Source organism: Lissotriton helveticus, chromosome 2_1 (genome assembly GCF_964261635.1).
Source record: "Lissotriton helveticus chromosome 2_1, aLisHel1.1, whole genome shotgun sequence".
Classification (NCBI taxonomy): Eukaryota; Metazoa; Chordata; class Amphibia; order Caudata; family Salamandridae; genus Lissotriton; species Lissotriton helveticus.
Genome location: NC_136059.1, coordinates 348,895,097 through 348,909,903, shown reverse-complemented (window position 1 = coordinate 348,909,903; position 14,807 = coordinate 348,895,097). Strand labels below are relative to the sequence as shown.

The following is a 14,807-nucleotide window of genomic DNA, read 5'->3' as shown; positions in this document are numbered from 1 at the left end:
AATGTAAATGAAACTCAGACTGACTACTGGCAGAACAGAGTGGATGCAAAGGCCCTCTAAGTATCTCTATGTATATATATGGATGTATTTAGCATTAAATGATTTTTGCATTATGAGATCCTGGCAGACATCCAAGAAGAGATTCTAGCAAGAATGATTACCGTTCAAATCTTCTCCTCCTACGGTTTGTCATAGGCAGTAACCAACACCAAATTCATTCCCTACAAAGGTAATCTGATATTTTGAATACCAGAATGCCTGTCTATAGGCTTTAAAACAGAGAAGTAACAATCCACCCAATCCAACAATCCAAAACAATAGCAAATGCTTGCTGCCTTTAACATATGCTTTTCACAATCAATATGTCAAGCCTAATGTGTGTTATCATACCTTTTATAATAAACAGCTCTGACATATAGTAACAGAAATATTTTCCTAGCGAACCAATTAGACCTGCAGCTGTTATCAATCGCTTATCACCATAACCAAATTAGGTCTTCTGTACTGAGCCAACGTTTTCCAGCAAGGGAACCATTAGGCATAGTCATAAAATTAATAGTATGCAAAATTAGATAAGGCAAAGCAAAATACTATCTGTCCTAAAAGTCAATACCAAGGATTCTGACAGTACAAATCTTGTATACCCATGCTTTGCCAATATCAAAATGTGAGATTCCATGTAATAAATATCTATCTGTAAGCTTTAGTCCAAAGTAATAACAATCTACTCTTAAAGGCCTATTTCCTAAATCACAACCTTTCGTTTTAAATAATAAAGACTATAAACTCTATCATTGGCTTGTCTCCATAAGCAACTTGGACCTACTATGTTGGATCATAAACCAAGGCAACCATCGGTATACCCTAATAAAGATACAAATATGTACAAAGTACAGTTGTCAAAACAATGCCAAATCCCTACTGTTAGAGTCTGATAAGGATTACCATTGTTCACATCATCTGTCCCTGTGGTTTATTTTGGTGGGTCACCAGCACCAAACCCTTGCTTACTACAGGAATCTGCAAGGTTCTATGAAACAAAATGCCTGCCTACTGGTTTTAGCACAGTGTAACAACAAACTATAATTAAAAGCAGTCTGCTTCAACACATACTTTTCCCAGTAAGTACGTAACACCTACTTGCTTTGTAATAACTTTTCATTATGCATACATCTCACCTAAGGATCTTGGTGGCTTGCTTTTTAACACTTGCATCTTCCATCATTTCTACTCAAGATTCACTGAGATTGCCATTGAAGATCTTTTACCCTTTTAAAGAGTCACTTGGCACCTTTTTTGTGTATATCTTAAAAGCAGGGTGGCACCGTGTTACCAGGGAAGTGCCAACCACCTCTGAGCAATAAATATTGAAACTTGATCTTCAAAGCACCTAGCCATAGACACATCTAGGGAGCTTGTTATTTGCACACCAAGGTTTCAGACAGGAAACGTACAGGATGCCCATAAACAAAGTGAGTCCTTGTAGGAAATAAACTGCATTGTGTCATGTTTCAGCTGTGCAACAAATAGGATGCATCTATAACGTTGACAGACCTTTCAGTGAAAATGATTATGAGCCAGGACTCAGCAGGAAGGGGATTAAGAGATCTCAACATGTTGTATGCTTGTATGTTATTTACTCTTTGCTAATTTACAATCATCACAATGCTTTCACTATCTGTGTAATATTTTTTATATACTCTCCACTTGAATGATTTCTATGAAAACCACGTAAAATGCTGCTTTGCATTTGTTTGTGTGCTCTCACAAGAGAAAGGGTAAATTGAACTCATTTGAACACCTGTCTCTGTCAGTTAATTTTGTTAACCGTATATGAAATCCCTCTGTGTAAGTTCACAGGAGTTTTGTGATACACAACATGCCTGTTTTTTCCACTGTGAGTGGTAAGTTGGTATATCCGTGTTTTCTCAGGGCCCAGGGAGATGAAATAGGTGTGGTCAGGATAGACAATCCCCAAAAAGGCATTTCCAAGCTCACAGCCACATTGATGCTCATCTACAAATTCATCTCAGCTAGGTAATATTCCTAGTAATCTGTGTCAAAATGACAGAAATAAAGATAATATCTCTGCATCCGTTCTAAATGAGCTATATATCTGACTTGAGTAAAATATGGATTTATTACTGATAAATTATATTATCTACTATTATTTTTTTTGGGTGGACAAACTGTTGAATGCACACTGAATTATCAAATAGCAATTTAAGTCTGAGCACTACAATCTGTAACACATTTGACATACCTTGGATCTTCAATGAGCTGCTTCATTGACATCGCAAATCTCTTCATGGTAAGCTCCACAGCAGGAATTGCAATGCCCGTTTTTTTTGCCACGGCTCGAACCATATTGTCAAACTGATCGCCAAAAAGTGGAATCCCCAAAACAGGAATGCCGTGATAAATGGATTCCATCAAACTGTTCATTCCACCATGGGTAACCATAAGCCGGACCTTAGGGTGCCCTATACGATCAATTCAAAGATGCCACATTTACTATTTTTATTTGAAATTATCCTGTGCAATACAGCAGATTTAAATGCTCGCTCATTGTAGGATCAATCAGGGGTACAGTAGAAAGCATTGTGTTCTTTTCATGATTTGTTTCACATAGATAATATCAGATGGAAAACTGCCCATCAGGAAGCTGTTCAATGTTATCTTTCTGGTGCCATAGTGAAATACCATGTTCCTCACAAGAGCTCTACACGGGCTCCAGGGGTTTCACATTTTTATAAGGAAATACACTTCTGGACTTTGCAAGCGTAGAAAAATATGGAAAACATAATACAAGTGGACTAACTTTGGGCCGCATTTATTGAGAATCCTTCAGCAGGACTAGCTCTCCTGCTGGGGAGGTAATGGCTCTTTCAGTTGGCACCCAACTCTAAGACTGTCCCTTTGTTTGCTAGACCATATAATAAAGTGTTCAGAGGTAGCAACACCATGAAAATGGGATGGGAGAAACAAGAATCAGAATAAAAAATGCCCTGAAAGTAGTTCTACTCCACTCAATTACACGTGGAATGGTGTTTCCAAACACACCTGTTCCGAGTACAACGGTGGCCAGTAATGAAGCTAGGATACAGATCACTACCTAACCCCTACTTACCTTACCACCTACCTCTTACTACCCGAGGAGTAATGAAAATGGGGCCCCATACCAATTAGTCTGGTTTCCATCTTCAGTAACATTTCTGCATTTTTCTGTGAACCCAATAGGAAGACCCCATTTAAGCTCTGATAGGGTGAAACTCTGAGTCGTATGCTGGAGCTTTGAAAGTGGCTGACACTCACCACAGCAGCAGCACTACATGGTGCTTACCTTGTCCAAGAAAGGGGGATACTGTCAGGTCTCTCAGGAGGAAAACATTCAACTCTATGCTTAGGACAGTGGAAAGACCTTGTAGCACAGTGTTGGTCTGCCAGAGGTAAGCACAACTCCTCCCAGTAGCCATAATGCAGCTGACACTTAAAAGCGCCTAATCAGATAGTGCCTTCCAAAAGTAGCCCTAAGGGATGATAAAGTTTGAAGGCAAAAAACCTCCAACAATGTTAACGTGGCTCCAGGATGACAGGGTGGCATGAAGAGAATTGCAGGAGACTGGAGAAGGCAGCGAAGAAAATTACTGAAACCACTGGACAAGCAAGACAGGAATCTACGAGTAGGCAGGAGCAAGGAAACACACCAACAGAAGAGAAGAAGTGTTGTGATGCAAGGAGGAAGAAGAATCTAACCCTTTATTCCCTTAAAACAGGAAATTACCTTAATAAGTTGTATGGCCATAACAGATAGTGAATATCATAAAGAAAAACATTAGCAAGGTAGACATCTTGGTTTGGGCTTCTCTAAATTCTAGGAATTCTGCCTAGAGGAATCTTGGAAGTTTGGGGAGAAGAAAGAAGATGCCAATGACATCCCCAAATCAGGCCCTAAGGAGAGGGCTGCAGGCGACTATACCTGCAAGCATGTTACATCGCATGCTATTACATCGCGTTCCATTACAACATGGTCATTACAACGACAGCATTGTTAGAACGCAATACCTTTACAAAGCAAGTCATTAGATCGACTTGCTGTAGGGGGCGCACTGGATTTAGGGATAGTATCATTTAATATTCCAACTCCAGCCTGCGCAACAGTAGGGAAGATGTTGGAATAATAAATCATACTATTTCTTATGTTAGAACGCCTCCTACATCAAGTCGATCTAATGGCTTGCGTTGGAAAGGTATCGCGTTCTAACAACGCGGTTGTTGTAATAACCGCATTGTAAAGGAACTGCGATGTAATGGCTGCGTTGTAAACACTGTCTCGCCCCTGCAAGCCGGCCGCCTCAAGGTAGGGCTATTGGGAGTGCACAGTGGCCGGCTGGTGTCAGCTCTGCCCTGCTGGCAGCCTTACTACATGTCCTGCTTTTCTGAGCAGGAGGTGGAAGAAACTCTTGGGCAGTACAACAAAAAAGAAAGCAAACCAACAACAAATCAGGAACAAATCCATGCAGCAGACTCTCTGCCACTCTCAGGGCATCAGGGAAAGATCGTGGACAGCCTGACAGAGCAGGAAGGAGATGGTGGAGTTAGCTTTTAAATATGTGGTGGTGAATTTCTTTTCCCTTACTTTATTCCCTTAGTGTGCTTATACAGGGACCAGTATGCATTTTATTGTGCTTTTCTTCGTATGTGGATACATTGTTATTGCCAGGCACTCCATCCATTGACTCTTACCTATTAGGGACCTTAGGGGGAAAAAAGGGTTTATACAGGCCGCCCCCCACTCAAGACATATAGAACAACATTGGCCATCCCAAGTACACCATGGAATCAGTGATCCCTGTTTTAAGTATTTGTGCCTCTTAGACAGAGTGTATTCTGCCACTTCATGTCTATGTGTGCTCAATAAAGTCGCAACTTTCAAAAGCTAAAACTGTGTGCGTGACACCCGTGTAACTAAACCATGTGCTCCCGGTGCCTTTCTGAACTGATGTAACATTCAAAAAAGGGGGGAGGGGAGTTGGCAGAGCCTCACGGGAGCAACACCCTGGGAGGAGTTAACAGGCTGGTACTCGCCTGTATCCTCACGTCTCATCATCAGCATCTGCCAACTATCAACATAAGAGGGACAAAAAACAGTGCAGAAAAAGAAAACTGTACGTGTTGTGCGTAGAAGACCCAATGTGGTATGCCAAACTCACACGTTGAGATCTGGTCCCACCACCTGTTAAAAAGAGCTAGGCTACACTGGCTCGACTAGTTTTATTCAATGCTGTGTGCCCACTCTGTTTAAAAAGCCAACATGTTTCATTGCCTAGTTTTATTTACCAGCAATTTCATCAGGGCTATGGGTCAGCGTGATCTCTGCAAGTCTTGATTCTCCATATATTGTACCTGTGGTTGTACACGGAAATAAAAGCACACACAGAAATTTACTCTCTGTGTCTTGTTGGGGTCTGTCTAGCGGCAACTGCAACTACACTGTCTAGTGTACCAAAGAATACATTACCAGGTGACTATTGAACTCACGCCTACGACTGCCCCCGTAGAAGAATCAGGGTTGCCGGATCCTATGATTCACATTAGGTACCGAGAACCGCCCTTGGTCAGTTTCTAAAAGGGGAAACATACATTCAATTAAAAAACATTCGAAACAGTCATATCCCTTCATCACTGTCACTCGTTGCTGGCTCCTCCATGTCTAGATATTTATGTTGCTTGCTAGTATCGCTGCGCCCTTATATGTTTTGACGCTAGTCTACTAGGGGTATCTCCGATTCTATGCATCAACCCCCCGTTAGAATAACATTTACTTAAAAAGACGACGCCCTGCCGCCCAATTCAAAGTTTCTTCAAAGAGGAGGCTTAGGCGTCAAGAAAGCCAAAGTGCGCTCGGCTACACCCCTTTCTCGTCTTCCTACCTGCTGTGGTCAAGCCAAGTTTAAACAGCGTGATTATGCTGATGCAGTAGGAAATATGTTAACCTTACCGAGATTCATGCAGGAATGGCCTCCGATCACCCGCCTGTGTGGACTGCTCGCTGGTGATTGATTATTAAGCACGCCGAGCCAGCCCACGTGATTCAGGCGTCCGTGGTTACGCCCTGACAGCCCAGTGCGTGGGTGTCGGAGCCGACGTAGGCTGTGCACATCGTGGCCATCTTGGAACGGGATGTTCAATCTGAGTTTAATCAGAACGCTGCTATATCTACTACCCAGCGCTACCTCGATGTTAATTCCGGTTTTGAATATAAATTCGAATGTGTGTCAATTTACTAATTACCAGTACTTTTAGTCATTTCAAGTGGCCCACTCATCCTTCAAGTCAGGGCTTTTTTAGGACAACATCCACCAGACCTGAGACGGGCAAACGCCAGAGGCAGAGGCAGGGGTCGGGGACGCCACACCTCCAATGCGACCTGGCAAGCATTCGCCCCCAGAATCACCCGGAGCAGGGGGTGAGCGCCAATATAGACCCCAGAAACAATATTGTGGTCAATCTATCAAATTATACACTCACCAAAAGCGAAAACGCAGTCCTGAATAAAGACTTGGGGTACGTCCCTACTACGAAACATGACAGTTTTCAATTCAGGGGTGAATTTAATGGATTAATGCAGAAGATAAAACAAAAAAAAATTCTTGAAGGTAAAGAGATGACACCCACGACTTCATTTTGCACTAACTTACGGCGACCCTCAAACTTCACGCCCCTTAACCATCAAGTGGGCCCGGAAGTGATGGTCTTTGAGTAAAAGGTCCTCAAAGACATCAGTGACTTAGAACAACAACAGATGATGACACACAGCAACATGTCTAAAGCAGATTGGATGGCTATTAAATCCCTCCAGGACAACAACTCCATCACCATCAAAACCGCCGACAAAGGCGGGGCGGTGGTGGTGATGAATACCACAGATTATGAGAGCGAAATTAACAGACTCCTTGGAGTTAGAGAACATTACAGATCACTGGCCGAGGACCCTACCGAAGAGCTACAAACCATCATACGTCGCATGGTAGCGGAAGCTAAGGAGAATAAATGGCTCACAACCACAGAAGCTGAATTCCTGGTCAATCCATCACCCAGGATACCAGCTTTTTACATCGTGCCGAAAATACATAAAGCGCAGCCGCCCCCTCCCCAGGGCGGCCGATTGTTTCTGGTATTAATTCAGTACTTGAACCTCTGTCCCAGGTTCTCTGATTTCTTCCTCAGAGAATGTGTGATATCGCAATTGTCCTATGTGCAGGACACTACTGACATATTTAGACACCTACAGACAGTGACATATGATCCTGCAGAACAATTTCTAGTGACGAAAAACATCGAGTCACTTTATACAAACATCCCCCAGGAAGCAACACTGGTGGCAGCAGCACGCTCCTTGGGGGAGTGTGAATGGTTTTACGACACGGCACCCACATTTGTATTGCAATGCATTGAGATGGCACTGACGCTCAATTTCTTTGCGTACAAAGACCAGCTTTACCTCCAAACATCCGGGACCTCGATGGGGGCAACTTTTGCCCCCAGCTTGGCGTGTATTTATGTGGGACAGTTCGAAACCAACTGCATTTACCATGCATCTAATCTCTTCCAGGGGAACATTTTCCTCTGGAAGAGATATATCGATGACATCCTGTGCATCTGGAAGGGGTCTGAAACTGAACTGCAGACATTTTTGTCTTGGCTCAATAGCCTGGACAGATGTCTTCGATTCACATGGCATGTGGATCGGTATAATGCCACGTACCAGGACCTTGACATACAGGCTCTAAACAACACATTAATAACAACGGTCCATCAGAAACCGACCAATAAAAACTCGTTATTACATTACAGGTCCTTCCATCCAAGGGCGCTCAGGGACAACCTCCCAGTGGGACAATTTTTGAGATACCGCAGAAATTGTTCGTCCACGGAGAACTATTTAGAACAAACTGAGGAGACTGGCCAGTAAACTCACCGCGAGAGCCTACCCTTGGAAAGTCATGAAACAGGCACTTAAGCGGGCACTCACCACCCCTAGAGAGGCCTTAATGGAAAAACACACCAGGGAACAGAAGGAATGTATTCCGGTGGTTACCACTTTTGGTCCCTGCTCTACAAAAATACGCCAGATAATCAGGAAACACTGGCACCTACTGAGCACTACTACTACGATGCAAATGCCCCAACCCAGATTTGCCTTCAAACGGTCCTCAAGCCTTAGGGACCGACTGGTTCACACGCGCCCTGTGCCGCAGACGAAGGAATCTGGTATTCCACCTGGACACTATCCATGTGGGGGCTGTACAGTCTGTGCACTAACGAGCAAAGCTAAAATGATCACAAGGACTAATGGGAAGACCTGATATCTCAACAATTTCAGTAACTGTAACTCCAATAACGTTATCTACAGACTTACATGTCCTTGCGGGATGCACTATATAGGGCTTACAACAAGAAAAATTAAAATAAGAATCCAAGAACATCTGAGCACACTTAAAGCAGCCAAATTGACCACCAAACTTGTACAACATTTCATCACACATAAACATCAACCCAGGGATCTGCGGTGGCTTGTGATTGAAAAAGTGTTGGGAAACCAATTTAACATGGAGAATAGACTCTTCAGGAAAGAGGCTCGTTGGATTTTTGAAGAAGGCACACACCGACATGGCCTGATTGATGTTATTGAGTGGAACAGAATATCCACCACTTAGTTCATACAACACTGTAATTACACAGAGATCACGATAATCAGCATCAGGTCGCACCATTAACTGGTGGTCTGCCAGCCCATAATGATCAACACAGAGCACAATGCCCTAACTAGGGCCCAGGATATTACATCCACCCATACCCAGCAACTCACCATATGTATGGATGATGATATACATGAATAGTTCCGTGAGGGAGTGGTGACTGACTGGGCATTCTTGCCCTGTGCTTATACACAGTAACCGTTGATAGGATACTGGAGTGGCACTTTGAGTAAAATATATAGCATTAGCCACTGACGTGTATATACGTAAAGGCACACTTACAGTGAACTCTCAAAATAGCTCCCGGGGCTCAGAGGCCAACGAGGGGTAGTAGTCACTCACTTAGAGTGTAGCGACTAGCCTATGTGCTATAACAATATATATGCACTATTAATCAGCAACACCCACCTCTGTGTAGAAATCATGACGGTATCCCCGACTTGAAGGATGAGTGGGCCACTTGAAATGACAAAAAGTACTGGTAATTAGTAAATTGACACTCATTCGATTTTATATTCAAAACCGGAATTAACATCGAGGTAGCGCTGGGTAGTAGATATAGCAGCGTTCTGATTAAACTCAGATTGAACATCACGTTCCAAGATGGCCGCGATGTGCAAAGCCTACGTCGGCTCCGACATCCACGCACTGGGCCGTCAGGGCGTAACCACGGACGTCTGAATCACGTGGGCTGGCTCGGCATGCTTAATAAACAATCACCAGCGAGCAGTCCACACAGGCGGGTGAGCGGAGGCCATTCCTGCACGAATCTCGGTAAAGCTAACATATTTCCTACTGCATCAGCAGAATCACGCTGTTTAAACTTGGCTTGAGCACAGTAGGTAGGAAGATGAGAAAGGGGTGTAGCCGAGCGCACTTCGGCTTTCTTGACGCCTAAGCCTCCTCTTCGAAGAAACTTTGAATTGGGTGGCAGGGCGTCATCTTTTTAAGTAAATGTTATTCTAACGGGGGATGATGCATATAATCGGAGATACCCCTAGTAGACTAGCGTCAAAACATATAAGGGCGCAGCGATACTAGCAAGCAACATAAATATCTAGACATGGAGGAGCCAGCAACGAGTGACAGTGATGAAGGGATATGACTGTTTCGAATGTTTTTTAATTGAATGTATGTTTCCCCTTTTAGAAACTGACCAAGGGCGGTTCTCGGTACCTAATGTGAATCATAGGATCCGGCTTATTTACAACAAGGGGTGGTGATGGATAGAGTCTCTGAATTAAGCAGAGTACTCTCACCCAGTCAAAAGATCAGGGCTAGATCCAACACCGTTTTTTAGCTCATTGCACCATCCCAGTTTCAGAACCTGGCTGTATGCAAATTAGTCTGTCCCTGGCCCAGTGCATCATGGGAACAGGGCAGACCAGACTACAAAAGCCAATTCTTACACTGGGAAGGAAACAAGCTTCCGGGAACCGGTTTCTGGCATTACAGCCGTCTTCGGCCCGGCTTGCTTGAATCCTGATGGTGCAATGAGCAAGGGACTCACATCTGAGTATACCCTTCCACACTTAGGGTGGACAAAATTATTTACAACAAGGGGTGGTGATGGACAGAGTCTCTGAATTAAGCAGAGTACTCTCACCCAGTCAAAAGATCAGGGCTAGATCCAACACCGTTTTTTAGCTCATTGCACCATCCCAGTTTCAGAACCTGGCTGTATGCAAATTAGTCTGTCCCTGGCCCAGTGCATCATGGGAACAGGGCAGACCAGACTACAAAAGCCAATTCTTACACTGGGAAGGAAACAAGCTTCCGGGGACCGGTTTCTGGCATTACAGCCGTCTTCGGCCCGGCTTGCTTGAATCCTGATGGTGCAATGAGCAAGGGACTCACATCTGAGTATACCCTTCCACGCTTAGGGTGGACAAAATTATTTACAACAAGGGGTGGTGATGGACAGAGTCTCTGAATTAAGCAGAGTACTCTCACCCAGTCAAAAGATCAGGGCTAGATCCAACACCGTTTTTTAGCTCATTGCACCATCCCAGTTTCAGAATCTGGCTGTATGCAAATTAGTCTGTCCCTGGCCCAGTGCATCATGGGAACAGGACAGACCAGACTACAAAAGCCAATTCTTACACTGGGAAGGAAACAAGCTTCCGGGGACCGGTTTCTGGCATTACAGCCGTCTTCGGCCCGGCTTGCTTGAATCCTGATGGTGCAATGAGCAAGGGACTCACATCTGAGTATACCCTTCCACGCTTAGGGTGGACAAAATTATTTACAACAAGGGGTGGTGATGGACAGAGTCTCTGAATTGAGCAGAGTACTCTCACCCAGTCAAAAGATCAGGGCTAGATCCAACACCGTTTTTTAGCTCATGGCACCATCCCAGTTTCAGAACCTGGCTGTATGCAAATTAGTCTGTCCCTGGCCCAGTGCATCATGGGAACAGGGCAGACCAGACTACAAAAGCCAATTCTTACACTGGGAAGGAAACAAGCTTCCGGGGACCGGTTTCTGGCATTACAGCCGTCTTCGGCCCGGCTTGCTTGAATCCTGATGGTGCAATGAGCAAGGGACTCACATCTGAGTATACCCTTCCACGCTTAGGGTGGACAAAATTATTTACAACAAGGGGTGGTGATGGACAGAGTCTCTGAATTAAGCAGAGTACTCTCACCCAGTCAAAAGATCAGGGCTAGATCCAACACCGTTTTTTAGCTCATTGCACCATCCCAGTTTCAGAACCTGGCTGTATGCAAATTAGTCTGTCCCTGGCCCAGTGCATCATGGGAACAGGGCAGACCAGACTACAAAAGCCAATTCTTACACTGGGAAGGAAACAAGCTTCCGGGGACCGGTTTCTGGCATTACAGCCGTCTTCGGCCCGGCTTGCTTGAATCCTGATGGTGCAATGAGCAAGGGACTCACATCTGAGTATACCCTTCCACGCTTAGGGTGGACAAAATTATTTACAACAAGGGGTGGTGATGGACAGAGTCTCTGAATTAAGCAGAGTACTCTCACCCAGTCAAAAGATCAGGGCTAGATCCAACACCGTTTTTTAGCTCATTGCACCATCCGAGTCTCAGAACCTGGCTGTATGCAAATTAGTCTGTCCCTGGCCCAGTGCATCATGGGAACAGGGCAGACCAGACTACAAAAGCCAATTCTTACACTGGGAAGGAAACAAGCTTCCGGGGACCGGTTTCTGGCATTACAGCCGTCTTCGGCCCGGCTTGCTTGAATCCTGATGGTGCAATGAGCAAGGGACTCACATCTGAGTATACCCTTCCACGCTTAGGGTGGACAAAATTATTTACAACAAGGGGTGGTGATGGACAGAGTCTCTGAATTAAGCAGAGTACTCTCACCCAGTCAAAAGATCAGGGCTAGATCCAACACCGTTTTTTAGCTCATTGCACCATCCCAGTTTCAGAACCTGGCTGTATGCAAATTAGTCTGTCCCTGGCCCAGTGCATCATGGGAACAGGGCAGACCAGACTACAAAAGCCAATTCTTACACTGGGAAGGAAACAAGCTTCCGGGGACCGGTTTCTGGCATTACAGCCGTCTTCGGCCCGGCTTGCTTGAATCCTGATGGTGCAATGAGCAAGGGACTCACATCTGAGTATACCCTTCCACGCTTAGGGTGGACAAAATTATTTACAACAAGGGGTGGTGATGGACAGAGTCACCACCCCCTTTTCTGAATCATAGGATCCGGCAACCCTGATTCTTCTACGGGGGCAGTGGTAGGCGTGAGTTCAATAGCCACCTGGTAATGTATTCTTTGGTACACTAGACAGTGTAGTTGCAGTTGCTGCTGGACAGACTCCAACAAGACACAGTGAGTAAATGTCTGTTAGTGCTTTTATTTCCGTGTACAACCACAGGTACAATATATGGTGAATCAAGACTTGCAGAGATCACGCTGACCCATAGCCCTGATGAAATTGCTGGTAAATAAAACTAGGCAATGAAACATGTTGGCTTTTTAAACAGAGTGGGCACACAACATTGAATAAAACTAGTCGAGCCAGTGTAGCCTAGCTCTTTTTAACAGGTGGTGGGACCAGATCTCAACGTGTGAGTTTGGCATACCACATTGGGTCTTCTATGCACAACACGTACAGGTTTTCTTTTTCTGCACTGGTTTTTGTCCCTCTTATGTTGATAGTTGGCAGATGCTGATGATGAGAACGTGAGGATACAGGCGAGTACCAGCCTGTTAACTCCTCCCCGGGTGTTGCTCCCGTGAGGCTCTGCCAACTCCCCATCTCCCTTTTTTGAATGTTACATCAGTTCAGAAAGGCACCGGGAGCACATGGTTTAGTTACACGGGTGTCACGCACACAGTTTTAGCTTTTGAAAGTTGCGACTTTATTGAGCACACATACACTCTGTCTAATAGGCACAAATACTTAAAACAGGAATCACTGATTCCATGGTGTACTTGGGCAGGCCAATGTTGTTCTATACTCCATCTACTGAAACTGCAACTAAGCAGCATGAAACAAAGTACCAAAGGACATGGAACAAGGCGGTAAGCCATGACAAAGTGTTTGCAAGTCAATAAAATTACTTTTTAACCACTTTACAATGGTAAAGGACAATAGAACTGAAGGAAGAGTATGTTAATTAACTATCTTATAAAAGAATTAAACAGGCTTGTTCCGTGACTGGTGGCACTGAGGAGGAGATGCAACTACAACTGATTTACTAAATAACTGATTAAGCAGATCCTCCTTACCTAGCATTGGCAATGCAGGCTTATTTAGACATATACTATTAGCAATTTGGAAGTATAAGTGGTTAAGACCAGCTCAAACCCTGGTTGACGTAAGAGCCATAACTAAAAATATCAACAGTCGTTTGAGCATGTTGCTCCTGCTACAGCTTTTTGTGTTTCTACGTATGTCTTGTTTCTCAAAATTATATCATGGATGCAAAATCAAAAAAAGAGATGATCAGTAAATCACTAGCTAAATGCCTTAGGGCATCTCATGAAGCTCTAAATGGAGCTAGAGTGGGAGGAGGACATGTCAGGGGCCAACTGGAACACATTAGTAATCTACCAGGAGGACACGTTAAAAACATCCCTTCAGTCACCCCAAATAGCATGGACCTGACCTAGGAAAGCTTCGACATAATAGACACTTAAGAAATCACACTGGGCAGAAGACACATTAAGAAGGCCGAGAACGATCCCACACAGCCAGCTAGAAAAGCAGACTGTACAGGAAGGCACATTATCTTGTTGAATACTGAGAAGAAAGGAATGAGTAACAAAGTAAAAACAATCCCTTTCTGAAGTAGACAAGATGCAAATATCTTGCAGGGTTTTTTTCCATCATTCTTCATCAATGCAACTCACTACATAGGTCGCTGAAGCACCAGAGAATACTGCAAATTCGGGAGGGGAATTAAATAAAAAAGCAATTGCAAGTACAAGAGCAAATGATGGAGGATTGCCCTAAAGCTTACCTAGAAACGCTAGTGCCTAAGGAACATCACCTCTCAGATCCCCTACAAAACAAGAAGATAATCCCCTCAGGCAATCAACAGCATACCTATAAAAATAATTTACAGGGTTGACTATCCCTGCTCAGTTTCAATATATGCAATCTAATCGGAAGGCTTAAGAGTAAATTGTGTTCAAGATAAACCAGTTCATTGTCCTAATAGATATAGCAGCCTCAATCCATCTCTCAATTGTAAAGCGCAAGTCTCAGTTGGTTTTGCGTCCAGCCAGACGCTGTGCGAGCAGAGCAGAGGAGAGGAGGCTACGGGTGCAGTCGGGCGTGAGCGCTGATCAAAGCGCTGTGAGAACAACGCCGCCGTCCCCCCCCACCCCCCCCACCCCGCCGCCGCCAGAGAAGCCGGAGTTCAGGTGAACAGGGTCCGATTTCGGACCGAGCGACCCGAACGAACTGCGAGGCCGGAACTGAGAGGCAAAACTGCGTTGGCACAGGTGAGCCCCAGGCACGTCGAGTAAAGGGAGGTGGGAGACCCCTGGTGCGGCGGGAGCTTTCTCAGCAGGAGCGGCTGAGTGCTTTCTTCCGCGAACAGCGGGGT

The 14,807-nt window shown here is 44.6% G+C and overlaps 1 protein-coding gene across 1 annotated transcript in view; it reads right to left on the bottom strand.

Annotated features, from left to right (window-relative positions):
• Window positions 1-14,807, bottom strand: part of LOC144817970 (UDP-glucuronosyltransferase 3A1-like) — a 604,136-nt gene that overhangs the window by 73,229 nt on the left and 516,100 nt on the right. The window contains exon 6 of the mRNA XM_078674946.1: window positions 2,264-2,483. Coding sequence (XP_078531072.1) covers window positions 2,264-2,483 — 220 coding nt within the window. The remainder of the gene's footprint in view (window positions 1-2,263; window positions 2,484-14,807) is intronic.